The 14,323-nt window shown below is 45.4% G+C and overlaps 1 protein-coding gene and 2 long non-coding RNA genes across 8 annotated transcripts in view; 1 reads left to right on the top strand and 2 right to left on the bottom strand.

The window, feature by feature from the left end:
• The window catches only part of LOC132671665 (uncharacterized), a 20,755-nt gene extending 14,850 nt beyond the window's left edge, over positions 1-5,905 (bottom strand). The window contains exons 1-2 of the long non-coding RNA XR_009607211.2: positions 5,790-5,905; positions 4,798-4,877 (exon numbers count right to left, since the gene is read on the bottom strand). This is a non-coding gene — a long non-coding RNA (uncharacterized LOC132671665). The remainder of the gene's footprint in view (positions 1-4,797; positions 4,878-5,789) is intronic.
• On the top strand, positions 5,623-13,906 carry RFX5 (regulatory factor X5). Of its 4 annotated transcripts, none has more exons than XM_078451442.2 (10): positions 5,623-5,827; positions 6,644-6,772; positions 7,003-7,036; positions 7,470-7,552; positions 7,810-7,929; positions 8,136-8,255; positions 8,399-8,480; positions 8,739-8,940; positions 9,181-9,281; positions 9,427-13,906. In XM_078451442.2, exons 2-10 carry the CDS (start codon positions 6,657-6,659, stop codon positions 10,420-10,422), a joined length of 1,854 nt encoding a protein of 617 aa, XP_078307568.2. In that variant the 5' UTR covers positions 5,623-5,827; positions 6,644-6,656; the 3' UTR covers positions 10,423-13,906. The 4 variants fall into 4 exon arrangements, with proteins under 4 accessions (XP_078307568.2, XP_078307565.2, XP_078307567.2 ...); XM_078451439.2 differs by having other exon boundaries at positions 5,625-5,767; XM_078451441.2 differs by lacking the exon at positions 5,623-5,827 and adding an exon at positions 6,102-6,175.
• On the bottom strand, positions 6,779-9,986 carry LOC144617184 (uncharacterized). 3 transcript variants are annotated; one of them, XR_013557371.2, is made up of 6 exons: positions 9,887-9,986; positions 8,807-9,012; positions 8,593-8,687; positions 8,132-8,293; positions 7,689-7,745; positions 6,779-7,223 (listed from the first exon to the last, which is right to left on the bottom strand). It is a non-coding gene; the product is annotated as an uncharacterized LOC144617184 (long non-coding RNA). The 3 variants fall into 3 exon arrangements; XR_013557373.2 differs by having other exon boundaries at positions 8,807-9,009; positions 9,887-9,982; XR_013557372.2 differs by lacking the exon at positions 9,887-9,986 and adding an exon at positions 9,162-9,240.
• Positions 13,907-14,323: the final 417 nt, after the last annotated feature.

Genomic DNA, 14,323 nt, shown 5'->3' on the forward strand with positions numbered 1-14,323 from the left:
ACCTGAGCCAAAGTCGAATGCTTAACCAACTGAGCCACCCAAGCACCCCTCTTGTTAAAATTCTTAAAGTAGGGTGATAGGTATAGGTATGCAGGGGATTATATACTTCCTTCTCCTTTTGTATGTTTGAAAATTTTTCATAATAAAAACTTTTTAAAAATTCACCTGTATCCTGATCCTAGATCTGTACTTCTGATCCTATATCACTAAAACAGAAACTCCAAAAAGAAGATTGTACTTCCTGTCACAGATGACCCAGTCACCAGCAGTATATGACCCAAATCTTCCCTAATCCCTGCTGTACCCATCCTGACAGGACCTTTCTCTGTTGTACTCACAAAGATACCACCCCATGCCCCTACACCAGACTAAGGGAGCAAGAATGCCAAAACTGAGCTTAGCATGTCTTGAGTCCAATGTATCATCTAGGGGCTCCTGCTAGCACCATGGTCAGCTCCACAAGTTGGTTTATGATACCATCTGGAAAGTTCTAGAGAGTTTGCTGAGCTCAAGGATATGCCCAGAAAAGCTGTAGTCCCAGGCCACCATGTCAAAGAGTATGACAGAGTTCTGGAAGGTGTCCACTCATCATTGGTCCCTTTAGACGGATTAGACCTCCTACCCATTGTAATTTGGGTAAGTCTTTCAGGACAACCTCAGGTAATTGAATTTATCTTAGTGAGGATCACCCTCCTTCTTGCATCTTCCAAAGTTGATTGCCTGGCTGCATGTTCTAAATATCTGCTCCTGGCCATTCTCTGGCACCCTACTGGGAGTCTCTTTCCTGACTTACTGATTTTTGAGGTCTAGCAAACTCTCTGCTCTAAACACTACCTGACTTAGAGAAATATGTACAACATTATGTTAAGTAAACAAATTAAGTTGCAGAGTTATATATATAAGAGAATAGTATAACCCCATTAAAAGTTTTTTAATGTTTATTTATTTTTGAGAGAGAGAGAGAGAGAGAGAGAGCAGGGGCAGGGCAGGGGCAGAGAGAGAGGGAGACAAAGAACTCGAAGTGGGCTCCAGTCTCCATGCTGTCAGCACAGAGTCCGACGTGGGGCTCAAACTCATGAACTGTGAGATCACAACCTGAGCTGAAGCTGGATGCTTAACCGACTGAGCCACCCAGGCGTCCCTATATACCCCATTTTTAGGAAAAAAATTGAACAAAAACCTTGGGTTGGGTGGACCTGGGTTTGTAAGAACATGAAATGGGTATGGAGCATACTTACCAGAATGTGTTGTCCTAGAGGGATGAGGGTTATGTACGAAATTCCTAAGCTGTTTCTAGAACTAAGCAGGAAATATAAAGGCATAGTGCTCCAGTCATCTATCGCTGGGTAACAAACCACCCCAACAAGTAATGACTTAAAGCAATGGCAACACTACTTTTTCTCACAAATTTGCAATTTGGACAGGTCTCTATGGGGACTCCATTCAGTGTCAGCTGGAGCAGCTTAAAGACTAGAGGCTAGAATCATCCAGTGGCTCACTCACTCCATGTCCAATGATTAATGCTGGCTGTCACCCAGGACATTGGCTGGGGTTATGAGCTACACATGGCCTTTCCATGTGGCTGCTTGGCTTCCTCACAACATGGTGGCTGGGTCCCAAGGGTGAGTGTCCCAAGAGACAGCAAAGAGGAAACTGTACCAGCTATTCTAACCTAGACTTGGAGGTCACACAGCATCACTTTCACTGCATTCCATTCACTGAGATAGTCACAAAGGCCTTCCCAGATTCAGGGAGACAGGAAATAGATTCCATCTCTTGATGGGGAAGTGGCAAGGTCCTGGAATAGTCTGTGAAACCAGCAACACTGTTGTGGCCGCATTTGGAAAATACAATCTTCCATATGTAGACACAACTATTTTAATTAATGAAACTTAGAGTGGAAAATGTTCAGCATCAGATAGCAAAACATACTACATAATTACATTAATTAAAACAGTGTATTATTTGGGGCACCTGGGGGCTCAGTCAGTTGAGTGTCTGACTCTTGATCTCAGCTCAGGTCTTAATCTCAGGGTTGTGAGCTCAAGCCCTGCGTTGGGCTTCACGCTGGGTGTGAAGCCTACTTAAAAACAAACAAAGAAAAAAACCAGTGTGTTATGGGTGGAGGAATAGACAAATAGAGTCAATAGAAAAGAAGAAGGTCCAGAAACAGACCCAACTATAAAAGGGAACTTAGCAGGCACCTGGTGACCCAATTGGTTGAGTGTCCAACTCTTGATTTTAGCTCAGGTCATGATCCCAGTGAAGCCTGCTTGAAATTCTCTCTCTCTTCCTCTGCCCCTCTTCCCAGCTCATGCTCTCTCTCTCTCTCTCTCTCTCAAAGATAAAAATAAATAAATAAAATAAAAATAAACATAAAAAAGGGAACTTAGCACCTGATAAGAGTATGAAAGGAAAGCTATAACAAGAAGGAAATGAGGGGCGCCTGGCTGGGTCAGTTGGTGGAGCACACAACTCTTGATCTCTGGGTTGTGAGCCCGAGTCCCACACTGGGTATAGAGATTGCTTAAAAAAATTAAGTCTTTAAAAAAAAGAAGAAGAAGAAGGAAATGATAAATATTTTGAAAAGACTGTCCATCTATTTGGAAAACAAACAAATTAAATTAGATCCTATGGAAGACATTGTCGATTGGCTCTTGAAGAAGCATTCCCAAAACTCTTTTCCCTTGCTTACTGAAGGTAACTTATATCTTTACTTTTATGGTAATAATTCTATTACTCTTACTCTTTACCACATATGTATTTATCCATAAACAATATATTATGCAGTTTTGCCTGCCATCAAATTTTGCAAATTGCATCGTGCTGTATGTTCTCTTCCGTGTTATAGTTCTTTCACTGTTTCTAAAGATTCGTCCTTGTAGATGCACGTGGCTGTGGCTCATTCATTCCCACTGCCCTATCGTATGAATATACGATCATATGAATATACCACAACTTTTCACTCTACTGTTGATGGACATTGGGGTTCCAGGTTTTGCTAATGCAAACAGTGAAACTATAAATCCTACTGCCTCTGTTTTCAAGGCATGTTTGTAGGAGTAGGATTGTTGAATTATAAAATATTTCCATATTCGACATTATCAAGTAATTCCAAACTCTTTCAAAATGATTACAGCAAACCACGTCCCCACCAGCAGTGGGTGAGGGCGCCTCTGGGCCCACAGCCGTGTCAGCTCTCAGCATTGCCAGACTTTGGAATTGTTGCCAATTTAGTGGGTATGAAATGGCAACTTATCGTGGTTTTAATTTGGAATTTCTTGATTACTATAGAGAGTGAACAACTTTTCATATGTCTATGAACCATTTCTGCTTCTTTCATGAAATTCCTGTTGATCTTCTCTGCCCATTTTTTGATTTGGCTATTTATCTTTTTATTTGTAGAAGGCCTTTATAAACTCCAGATAATAATCCTTTGTCAGTTATATGTCTTGAAAGTATCTTCTCCCAACGTGTGGCTTGATTTTATATACTTTTCATAGTGGTTTTAAAAATAAATTTAAGTTTTTAATATTAATGTATCTAAATTTATCCATCTTTTCTTTTATGGTTTGCTTTCTAATGTTCAACAAATTCACTCCCAATATTAGTAGGCATTGTACAATAGTGTTTAGAGCAAATTCTGAATCCAGATAGCCTAGGTTCAGATCTTGGCTCTCTCACTTACTGTGTGACATTGGGCAAATTATTAACCTCTCAATGCCTCAGTCTTCTCATCTGTAAAATAGGGATAATCACAGTACCTATCGGCTAGAGTTGCTATGAGATAAAGTGGCAACATCCGGGAGGCCCTTAGAGGAATCCTCGGCACATATTAAACTCTATATAAATTCTTGCTATTACTGTGGTGATGCTTACCAGATAATTTTTATTGTTACTTCTCAGGACAAGGTACATCATACCTCATTCAGCTTTATATCCCTAGCCCTTAGCGCAATGCCTGGCATAAATGAATACCTGCCTTTTTTCCCCATCTCAAGTCTCTCCTCCTACACAACCTCACCTTCTACAGTGCTGTCAAAATAATCTCCTTTGCAGAGCTATGATACTTTTTCTCTCTTTCCTGAAATTTCCATTTATTCCCCACCACCTGCGAATTCCTAAGCTGGCATAATTTACCCCAAACTCTTTTTCCAATCAAGTGCTCTATATTTCCCTTCATACCAAACGGTGGTGTTTGGGGGTACCTTTCCATCAGTCTATATCCATATTTGTATATGAATATCTACGAATATGTATCTACACGGCCTAGGACAGTGTTCAAGAGAATGGGCTCTGAAGGCAGACTGCTTGCCTTTGGATTCTGATTCCAGCACTTAACTACATATGTAACTGTGGACAAGTCCCTTCACTTCTCCAAATCCCAGTTTCTTTGCCTGGAAAACGGAGGCGGTAAGTACCTTCCTCAAAGAGCTGCCAGGAGCATTAAATGAGGTGTTTAGCATTTGGTATGGTGTCTAGCACACAGTAAACATCAGACACATTTTTGCTGTTATTAGAAAACCGTCTTGCCACTATATCCTTATTCCCCCAAACTCTGCAATTCCCTGGGTTCTCCCAGTACCCACAGAAGCTAGTAGTAGATAAATGGAGGCTAAAAAGGGCAAAGGTGACAAGATCAGGCATCATTGCTGTCCTCCTTACAAAAGTACACTGATGATGAGACTAGAGAATGTATTAGAAGTCAGGACTCCAAATACAGTTTTAGGTGTAACGTATCTGTTGTGCCAAACAAAATACATCCATTCAAAAAATCGTTAACCTGCAGTCCCTTACCTTTGAAATTAGATGCAAAACTTAGTCCTCACGTGCATTTTTCATAGCAGAGGGTCCACTGCTTTCATTTGACTCGCGATCTAAACAAAGCCGTAACCGAAAGGTTAAGAACCCATGACCTATTCAGCACAATGTTCTCTTCAAGAGTTCATGTGGGCATCCAGCACCCCCTGGGGGTGTCAGTCAAAATTCCAGTGTTCACCGAGTGAACTACGGGTATGCTAATACATTAGCAACTCTTTGGAAGTAAATAAAATACCCACGGGAAACCAAGAAACGCTTGGCATTTTAACTTAATGTGGTACAGCTGCTGAGACTTTGAGGCCTCCATCAGAGAGCAACGTGAGCCCGTGTTTGCAGATTTGCTGTGAATGCCTGTAGGCTGTGTTGAGGGCGGGGGTCGGAGGGTGGGGTGTTCAACTTATTTTTCATCAAAAGGAGATGGTGTGAACTTTCAGCGAACCTCCATCACTACCACCCATAATTTTCCAGTTATTTTATCAGCCACTGATTCTTTTCTTCCAGTTGCTCTGACAACCGAAGGCAAAACTGAAACCCTGAAGACGAGGGCAAAGGAAAAGAAAGCTCCAAAGGGTGCCCAGCGCCCGGCCTTTCGTCCTGCGGTCCCTTTAAGAGAAGAACCTCTCGGGACCGACAGTCCCAACCGACCCCAGTTTTAACCGAAACCTAACCCGGACTTCCCCCTCTTCACTCAAATAAGACCAACTTTGGATTTTCCCTCCCCTATTGACCAATCAGAATCTGTTACCAGGCAGACTTTAGCTGCCGCCGGTGCGAGCCCGGCGCCTTCTGTCTCCGGGTGGCCGCAACGACCAATGAGAGAACAGGCCGCGCGAGTCTCTAGGCAGATCGGGACTGCTCCAGCCACTCAGAAAAAAGAAAATAAAGCAACGCACGAGCCCTCTGGGCCAGGACCGTGGGGCTGGGCTGGAGTGAAGGTGGCTACGAGGTAGTTTCTCTTTCTCCCTTACCTTTATTGTTGCTTGTGTTGGAAGGCGAGTGTTCAAAGGTAGGGAGGGGGCAGTATGAGTTGGGAGGAGAGCAGAAAGAGATTGTGACCGTATTTTCAACAGCTCCTTCGCCCATGTGCACGTGCCCCGAATCCGGGACCCCGTTCCCCCAACCGGGTTTCCTACGCCCAGCCCAGGAGTTCGCCCCTCTAAAGCCTCCCACCTTGCAGCAACGCGGAATTGAATGCAGGGGGAAGGGAGGGAGGTGGGGGTGCGCCTCAGGATGGGAGGTTGAGGGAGATGACGTAGGGACCGGCGACGTGGGGAGGGGGAGCCGCGGGGGAAGCCGTGGCGAGATTAAGTAATGAGAACTTGGGCCCAGTTTTTTCCAAGCCTGCAAGGGCAGAGTATGTTCGTATCCTTTCTGACCTCCCAGGAAAATTCAGGCGTGAGGAGAATCGGAGAACTTTGTTTTGTGGTGGTTCTTGTTTTTGGTTTTTTAAGGGGGTGAGGGCGGGACGGGGCCAGAGGCAGAAATGGACATTTCTAACGTGGATTCCCAACCCGCCTATCTCTTCCTGTACAGTTTTCCACACTCAGGAGACTGCAGGAAGCGGGGGGGGGGGGGGGGGGGGGGCAGATAGAATGGAGGTGGCAGAGATCTCTTTGGGTGTATATGGGCCTGGAGAAGTAATGGGATCATTTCTAATTTGGGGAGAAGGCAAGTGGTGAGAAAAAAAGACCACTGAGGACATTCAGAGGCTTTCTGTTTCTCTGTGTTTCTGGGTAGGGAGACGAGGAGCTCCTGGGGAGTGGCGGGTGGCTCCAGGGGAAGGGAGGTTGAATCTTCCCGTCGTGTCTCCTCTCAACTCTAGCCCTCATGCTAGGATGGCAGAAGATGAACCCGACGCTAAGAGCCCCAAGACTGGGGGACGGGCCCCCTCAGGTAGTGCTGAGGCGGGAGAACCCACCACCCTTCTTCAGAGGCTCCGAGGTACCATTTCGTAAGTACTCCTCACCACCTCCAAGTCTTGCTCCAGAACCATAGCACTTCACTTCCTCTGTAGATGAACTGCCTCTCCCTGAGCAAGTGCCTGTGAGCACTGGGAGATTCTCCATCATGGTAGCCGTTGCTGAGCACCTGCCAGTCCTCTCAGCCCTCTTCCTCTCCCTAACAGTAAGACACCAGGGAAAATCTTGTGTGTGACCTCCAGCTTTCTCCTCTCCTCCACAGCAAGGCCGTGCAGAACAAAGTCGAGGGGATCCTGGTAAGTGTTTTTGGGAAGAGGGCAGTAGAGAGATGGAGTTGGTGCAGGGGGGAGGAGGAGGAAGAGGGTATGCCTAAATGAAAGGTTTCTGTGGGACAAGCGGTGTTGTCTTCCCCGTCAGAAGATAATTGGCTTTGCAACTTGCTGCCAGTTTGACCTTGAGCATCTTAGTTCATCTCTCTGTGACCTGTGGTATAGACACTCAGTAGGAATAAAATCAAAGCCGATCCCCTCCACTCCCCTCTCACCATGGTAGCTCACCTAGGTGCCTCTCAGATAGAGTGAGAACCCGGCGCCAGATCATTTCTAAGGTCCTTTTTCACTCTGACAGTCTCTAAGGCAGCCCAATTTGGGAGGAAGGATCAGAAGATCCTACCTTGGGTCCTTCTTGGCCTTATTTTTTTTCCCCTGCCTCTGTTCCTCCCAACCTCAGCAAGATGTACAGAAATTCTCAGACAACGACAAGCTGTATCTCTACCTTCAGCTCCCCTCAGGACCCAGTACTGGAGACAAAAGGTAGGTTTGGTGCTACAGTTGAAGGCGTCAGAGGTTCTGGTTCTTAAAGGAAGGCTCACTGAGATGGGGCTGGGTGACTAGGAATACTCATAACCGCTTGATAGAGAAGGAAAGGACCTGTGCTGTCCTGGTTTACCTGGAAAAGGTGGATTCTGGGCCGAGTGATTTGGTCCAGCACTGCTGAAGTGGTAGTCTGTTGAGAACCACAGCAACTATTAGGATCTTAGTAAGGTGTGTCCCTTTTACTTCTCTTGCAGCTCAGAGCCAAGTACACTTAGCAATGAGGAGTACATGTATGCCTATAGATGGATCCGCAACCATCTAGAAGAGCATACTGACACCTGTTTGCCAAAGCAAAGTGTTTATGATGCCTATCGGTGGGTGAATGGGGGGCCGGGGTGTGGGTTGGTGGGCTGGGACTACTCCCTCACCCCTGGAGAGCTCCCTGCCTTGATAGAGCCCCACTGACTTGTTAAGGGGTTTCCCATACTTGATGCCAGGGACCCTCCGAATTTACCCATGATTCGATACTCACTGGTGTCTAAGTATCTTCCCTCTTTGCCCCCTCCCCCCACTTACTCAGGAAGTACTGTGAGAGCCTTGCCTGTTGTCGCCCACTCAGCACCGCCAACTTTGGCAAAATCATCAGAGAGATCTTCCCTGACATCAAGGCCCGAAGGCTTGGTGGCCGAGGCCAGTCCAAATATCCTTGAGTGGAGAGGTTGGGGCTGGAGGACGGACCTGGGGAGGAAAACTTAGGGTGTGGAGGGCCAGGAGTAGAAACAGCCTAACCTTCCCACGGGGCTTGGAGATCCCCGTTGTTGGCTGCTCTTTAACTTGTCTCAGATATTGCTACAGTGGCATACGAAGGAAGACCTTGGTGTCTATGCCACCCTTACCTGGACTTGACCTGAAGGGCTTTGAGAGTGTAAGTAACAAACAACCCTCCGATTGCATTCTTCTCTCCGAAGTAGAGGGTGACACAGCCTAGGTCATTCTGCACGTAGCTTCTGGGTGTACAGGATATTCCCTTTACCTACCCGATGGCTCAGGCAGACGGTGAAGAGAATTTGTGGGTTCCTGGGGCGAGTTACTCCCATCTGCAGTCTGGTCTTGCTGTGGTTGACACTGGTGTCTGAGAGGGGCCAAGGTGGAGTGTGATTGGGCATGTCCTTCCCCACCACAGCCAGAAATGGGCCCAGAAGTAACCCCAGCACCCCGGGACGAACTGGTTGAGGCAGCCTGCGCTCTGACCTGTGACTGGGCAGAACGAATCCTGAAACGGTCCTTCAGTTCCATCGTTGAGGTCGCCCGCTTCCTCCTGCAGCAGCACCTCATCTCTGCCCGGTCTGCCCCTGCCCACGTACTCAAGGCAGTGGGGCTTGCTGGTGGGTGGACCATCATCTCTCAAGTCCTGAGAAACTCTCTGCCACTTTCAACTTCATAGGCCCTCCCACCTGCTAGGGTAGAGACACCTTGCATTTGCTTTCTATTTCTAGTGGCCCTTATAGGACATTAGGTCATGCCTTAGACCGCCTTCTTCCTCCTTCTCCATCAGTCAGAGTTGCCTCACTTGTCCATTGTTTCCTCCTCGCCCTTGCCTTACTACCTTTCCTGCACCTCCACAGACGACGATGAACATGCCCCTCGGGAGCGGTCCTCTAAATCCAAGAATGGTGTCGAGAGCCTAGAGGGTGGAGCCCATAAGAAACCAGAGAGACCAGCCCAGGTAAGGAAGTTGATGCCCCTGACCTTGCTGCCCTGGGCTGGGGGCTTTTGGTATCCCTTTCCCCATATTTTCTCACCCTTCTATGCCTGTGTTGACTCCAGTGTCCAGTCTTCCCACTTAACTGTGTCCTCTCTTTACCTTTTAGCCACCTAAGGAGCCGGAATCCCGGGCTGGGGCTGGCCCTCCTGCACGTGGAGAGCGGAAGAAGAGTGTAGTGGAGAGCCCAGCCCCAGCAGCCAATAACCCACAGGTTAATGCCCTGGTGGCCCGGCTGCCTCTGCTCCTTCCCCGGGCCCCTCGCTCACTTATTCCACCACTCCAAGTCTCTCCCCCCATCCTGGCCCCCAAGCTTTCTTCAGGCCCTCTGAAAGTGGCTCTGCCCAGTAGGGCTGGGGGACCCCAGGCAGCTGTGCCCATCATTAACATGATCTTACCAGCTGTTCCTGCTTTGCCTGGACCCGGGCCTGGGCCTGGGCCTGGGCCTGGGCCTGGGCAAGCCCTACCTGGGGTGCTCGCTCAGCCACGAGGCACAGAGAACAGGGAGGTAGGCATAGGTGGTGACCCAGGACCCCATGACAAAGGTGTCAAGAGGACAGCGGAAGTACCTGTGAGTGAGGCCATTGGGCAGGATCCACCAGCTAAAGCAGCAAAGCAGGATATAGAGGATACAGGAAGTGATGCCAAAAGAAAACGGGGGCGCCCTCGAAAAAAATCAGGTGGAAGTAGGGAAAGGAACTCTACCCCTGACAAGTCAGCAGCTGCCGTGGACTCTGCCCAGCCCTGCAGGTTACCACGGGAGACATGGGCCTCTGCAGGGGAGAGCAACTCTGCCAGAGGGTCAGGGAGGCCAGGGCCAGTGGGAGGGGCTGAGAAGGGGATGGTGCTTGCCCGGGATCAGGAAGATGGTGTTGTTTCCAGAGGAGGAAGGGGTCCCAGTTCCCGGCATGCCAAAGAAGCAGAAGATAAAATTCCTCTGGTCACCTCAAAAGTGAGTGTCATCAAGGGCAGTAGAAGCCAAAAGGAGGCTCTTCCAAAGGGAGAGGTAGACACCGCAGCACAGGGTAATAAAGACTTAAAAGGGCACATGCTTCAGAATTCCTTATCCCATGAAGGGAAAGACCCCCAAGCAACACCCCCTTGATAGGTACGTGGAGAAAAGTGTTTATATTCACATTAACTCTACCTGCCTAGTAGAGGCCCTTCTCTGCACTTGCTTCTCGTTTGGCTCTTCTTTTCCTAAGGCAGTTCATTCTCCTGTAGAGACCGCTGAGGCCCCCTTGTCTTACACAGTGTCTGGCTCCTGCCTCTGATGTTTCCAGCTCAATACCTTTGGCTTTAGAGTCCTTGATAAATGTAGTGACTGTCTTACCTGGATCTCTGCTATCCTGTGGGAGGATAGGGATGGAGTAAGTATGATGAATGTATAGGCTAGGAATCTTTCGGTTTTAAATCAAAGAAAACCTTACAAACTGGCTTAAAAATTAAGACTTCCTGGCTCACGTAACTGTGAAGTCCAGAGGTAGTACTGGCTCCAGGGAGAGCTGATGCAGTGGCTCAATCCGTTTCTAAATACCTGATCTCCCCCCCTGCTGCTGCCTTCTATAGGATCGTTTTAAACCTGGGCCACCTCATGGCTGCCAGCATTCCTGGGATTACACGTTTTCTCATTTATATCCAACCTGAAAAGGGAACATCTTTGTGCCAGGAATCATAGCAGAAGCATCAAGATTGACTCTGATTAAGCCATCCTGGGTCACATGCCCACCCCTAACCAATCACTGTGGCCAGAAGGATGGTACATGCTAATTTGTTCATTCTACATGGGGAAAGCCTGGGATCAGCCTCCCTAGAATCACAAAGGTCTCCAAACGGGCAGTTTCTGGGGAGGCAGCTGACGCGGGCCACACTATAAAGTACATGTGGTTTTAGTTTGCTAGGTTGGGATCGGCTACACCTGTTTCCTTTTTCCCCTCCCTGTCTTGCATTTTCCTTACTGCAGCTATAATAATAGCCTCTTTCCTCTGGTAGGCTCAGAAGGAATGAGAGGGAAGTCCCTCTCCTTTAAGGACTCTCTCTGGTCTCATTTAGATGATACTTCCTACATTTCAGAGATGGAGATCCTTCCCTTTCCTGTTTCTGAATGTTCGTTTTTTCCTCATTCTGCTTCCCTACTCATTCTGCTTTCCCGACCCTACTGCCAGCTTTCACCAAGTGGAGTGAAAGATGAACTTCTTAGCCATTTTATTAAATCCATTCTGTATCCACCAGGTGTCAGTCTCTTGTCATACATGTGTCAGGACTTAGCCAGGATTGTGGGGTTTAGGCTAGGTGTGTGGCAGGAGGTAGCTCTGCAGATCAGCACCAATAGGAAGGGAACCCAGACCTTATGTTCTCCTTTGGAAAAGCAGTAAACCAGTATTTACTGAGGACCTACTTTGTCTTCTGCATAGGGTAGCTTCTGTCAGGGAATCTGGTTCTGCCCAGGAAATAAATTTTCTTTCAGGGAGACTTCATTCATTTCCACCACAGCATATTTTTTAAAATTATAATATGTAATATTTGATATATAAAGAATATATTTAACATGAATAAATTATGAAACATAATTAAGTGAATACCTTTGACCCATCACCCAAATTATACATTAAAACATTAGAAATACCGTTGAGTTTCCTGTGTTCCTACCCTGGCCATCCTGCTGCCTCTCCCCGGACAATAACCACTGTCCTTAACTTTGTGTTTATTAGTTACCTACATACACACACACACAAATATATGTGTATCTCTATATTTAACCATATACATATAATATTCTTTTAAAATACTCAGTTTTGCTTTTTTAGCTTTACAAAAATTTTGTACTCTAATAGTCCCCTGCAGTTTTTCACCTAACACTATTTTTAAGATTCATCTATGTTGTAAGTAGCTATAATTTGCTCATTTTTCACCTGTATTCTACACATTCACCTATTACTGGACATTTGGATTGTTTCCATTTTTTTTGCTATTACAAACAGTGCTGCTATGAACATTCTTATACCTGTTAGTGCCTTTTTTTTTTTTTTTTTTTTTAGTAAGATTTCAAAAAAAATGTTTCTAAGATGGTTCATTTGATCTGTGCATCCTCTGAGTTGGGAACTGTTCCCTCTTATTCTCTGGAAGAGTTGACATCAGATCAGTAAAACTCAACTGTTGAACCATCTTTGCCTGGCATTCCTTTTTGGGAAAAATTTTAACCATTGATTGGACTTTCTATTTTTTGTTGAGTCAATTTAGGTTAAGTGTTTTTTTTAGGATTTTGTAATTTCATGTCTTTTTTTTTAAATTAAAATTTTTCCTTTTTTTCCCCCGTGCTCTCTGGGTAGTCATGTACTTTGTTTTTCATTTCTACTATTTACTTTTACCTTCTTTTGCACCAGAAATTTGTTATTTTACTTATTCAGCTACTACTTTTGGTTTTGTTGATCCTCTCCTTTATGTTTTGTTTTACATTTCATTAATTATGGATACTATCTATAGTATTTCCTTTTTTCTGCTTTCTTTAGATTTAATTTTATGTTCTTCCATAACATCTTAATTTTGACACCTAACCTAATTTTCAAGCTGTTATTTTTTTCTACTGTAAGTTTTTAAGGACCTGTTTCCCTATATCCCCCCAATTTTTCTGTTGTAAAGTACTTTAATTATAACTTAGTCCTAAGATATTTAAATTACCTTTATGATTTGTGATTTGTGAATTATTTAGAACAATTTTTTGAACTTCCAAACGTCTGAATATTTAAAGTTTTACCGTTTAGATACCCACTTTCAACTTTAATCATTTGTACTCAGAGATGTGGTACCCTATGATGCTAAATTTTTGAAACTCGTTGGGTTTGTTATTTTGTATTTCTGTAACTTCCCTGGATATCTAAATCTGTTTTGTTTTCTGCTCACTCTTGCCTGTGGTAGCTTGTTTCTTTGTATATTTTCAATCTTGGGGTTTTGAGCTCAAATTTTGTTAAACTTAATCTATGGGAATCCAGAGAGCCTAAATTGGGGGCACTTTCCTGCAGAGATTTGCATTTGCTTCTGCCAGGAGCCAAATGATGCTCCTGACCTGGGACTGTGTTAGCCCCTTCACGGGGCTCAGTTTCTTTCAGGAGTCCCAGGTTTTTTCCCCTTCCTTGGCTAGGCCCAGGGTTTAGCCTCTGTTCACAACACTGTTCACTCCTTCATATAGGTTTCAGCTTAATGTTATTTTTTTCTTCCTTTAGTGATTTCTCTTACTTTCTAACGAGCCCAGCAATATGCTGACCATTATGTTTGTTGAAATGTATCCAGGATCTACTTGTATTTTAATGGGAGAGCCCTTTCTTTTATCCAGGCTGTCAGAAATCGGCCTTACTGTGGTTTTGGCAATTTCCTTTTTGTTTTTTAGGTGCCAGGCACTTTTTAGAAGCCAACTGACTTAAGCTGTCTTCAAGTCAATAATGATCATAGCATAGTGGCAACATAACAGTTATGTTAGCAGTAAGCATAGAGCTATGGGGGCCCAGAGGAATAGCATATAGATCAGACAGGGATCCGGATGACTTCCCAGTTGAGGTGAGTAGGAGTCACCTGGACAAGTCTAACTCCTAAAACAAGGACAGAACAACATAAGACCTATAGAAAAAAAGCTAAATCATGGTACTCATTCTGCATAAGAGCTATAAATTCAGAGAGATCACTTGGGCTGAATAATTTTGGAAGACTTCATGGAAAAGAGGGTAAGTAGAGCTTAGATAGGTGGAAAAGAGAGGACATTCCAGGGAAAGCAGAGGTTTGGAGATGTGAGATGTGACTAAAGACCTAGGAGAACCATCCCCTGATAGACACCTGTCAGGTAGAAGGGGGGTGTACGAATAATAGAAGTCAACTAGAAGGACATGCAACCATCATAGTACTCTGTTGACTGAATGAGTGGATAAAGGTATGAAGTTTGCATTAAAGGATGGAGGAACTGGAGTCATAAGGAAACAGCCAAGCAACTGGTTCCATGTGGGAGGAGAAAAGGGATT

Source organism: Panthera onca, chromosome C1 (genome assembly GCF_046562875.1).
Source record: "Panthera onca isolate mPanOnc1 chromosome C1, mPanOnc1 haplotype 2, whole genome shotgun sequence".
Taxonomy (NCBI): domain Eukaryota; kingdom Metazoa; phylum Chordata; class Mammalia; order Carnivora; family Felidae; genus Panthera; species Panthera onca.

What these genes read in the sequence shown, in the direction of transcription:
- RFX5 (XM_078451439.2), top strand. Translation starts at nt 5,634, where the DNA reads ATGAGAGAACAGGCCGCGCGAGTCTCTAGGCAGATCGGGACTGCTCCA. An exon ending in ACAAAGTCGAGGGGATCCTG is followed by an intron (nt 7,037 to 7,469) that starts GTAAGTGTTTTT and finishes TCCCAACCTCAG; the next exon opens with CAAGATGTACAGAAATTCTC. An exon ending in CAAGGCAGTGGGGCTTGCTG is followed by an intron (nt 8,941 to 9,180) that starts GTGGGTGGACCA and finishes GCACCTCCACAG; the next exon opens with ACGACGATGAACATGCCCCT.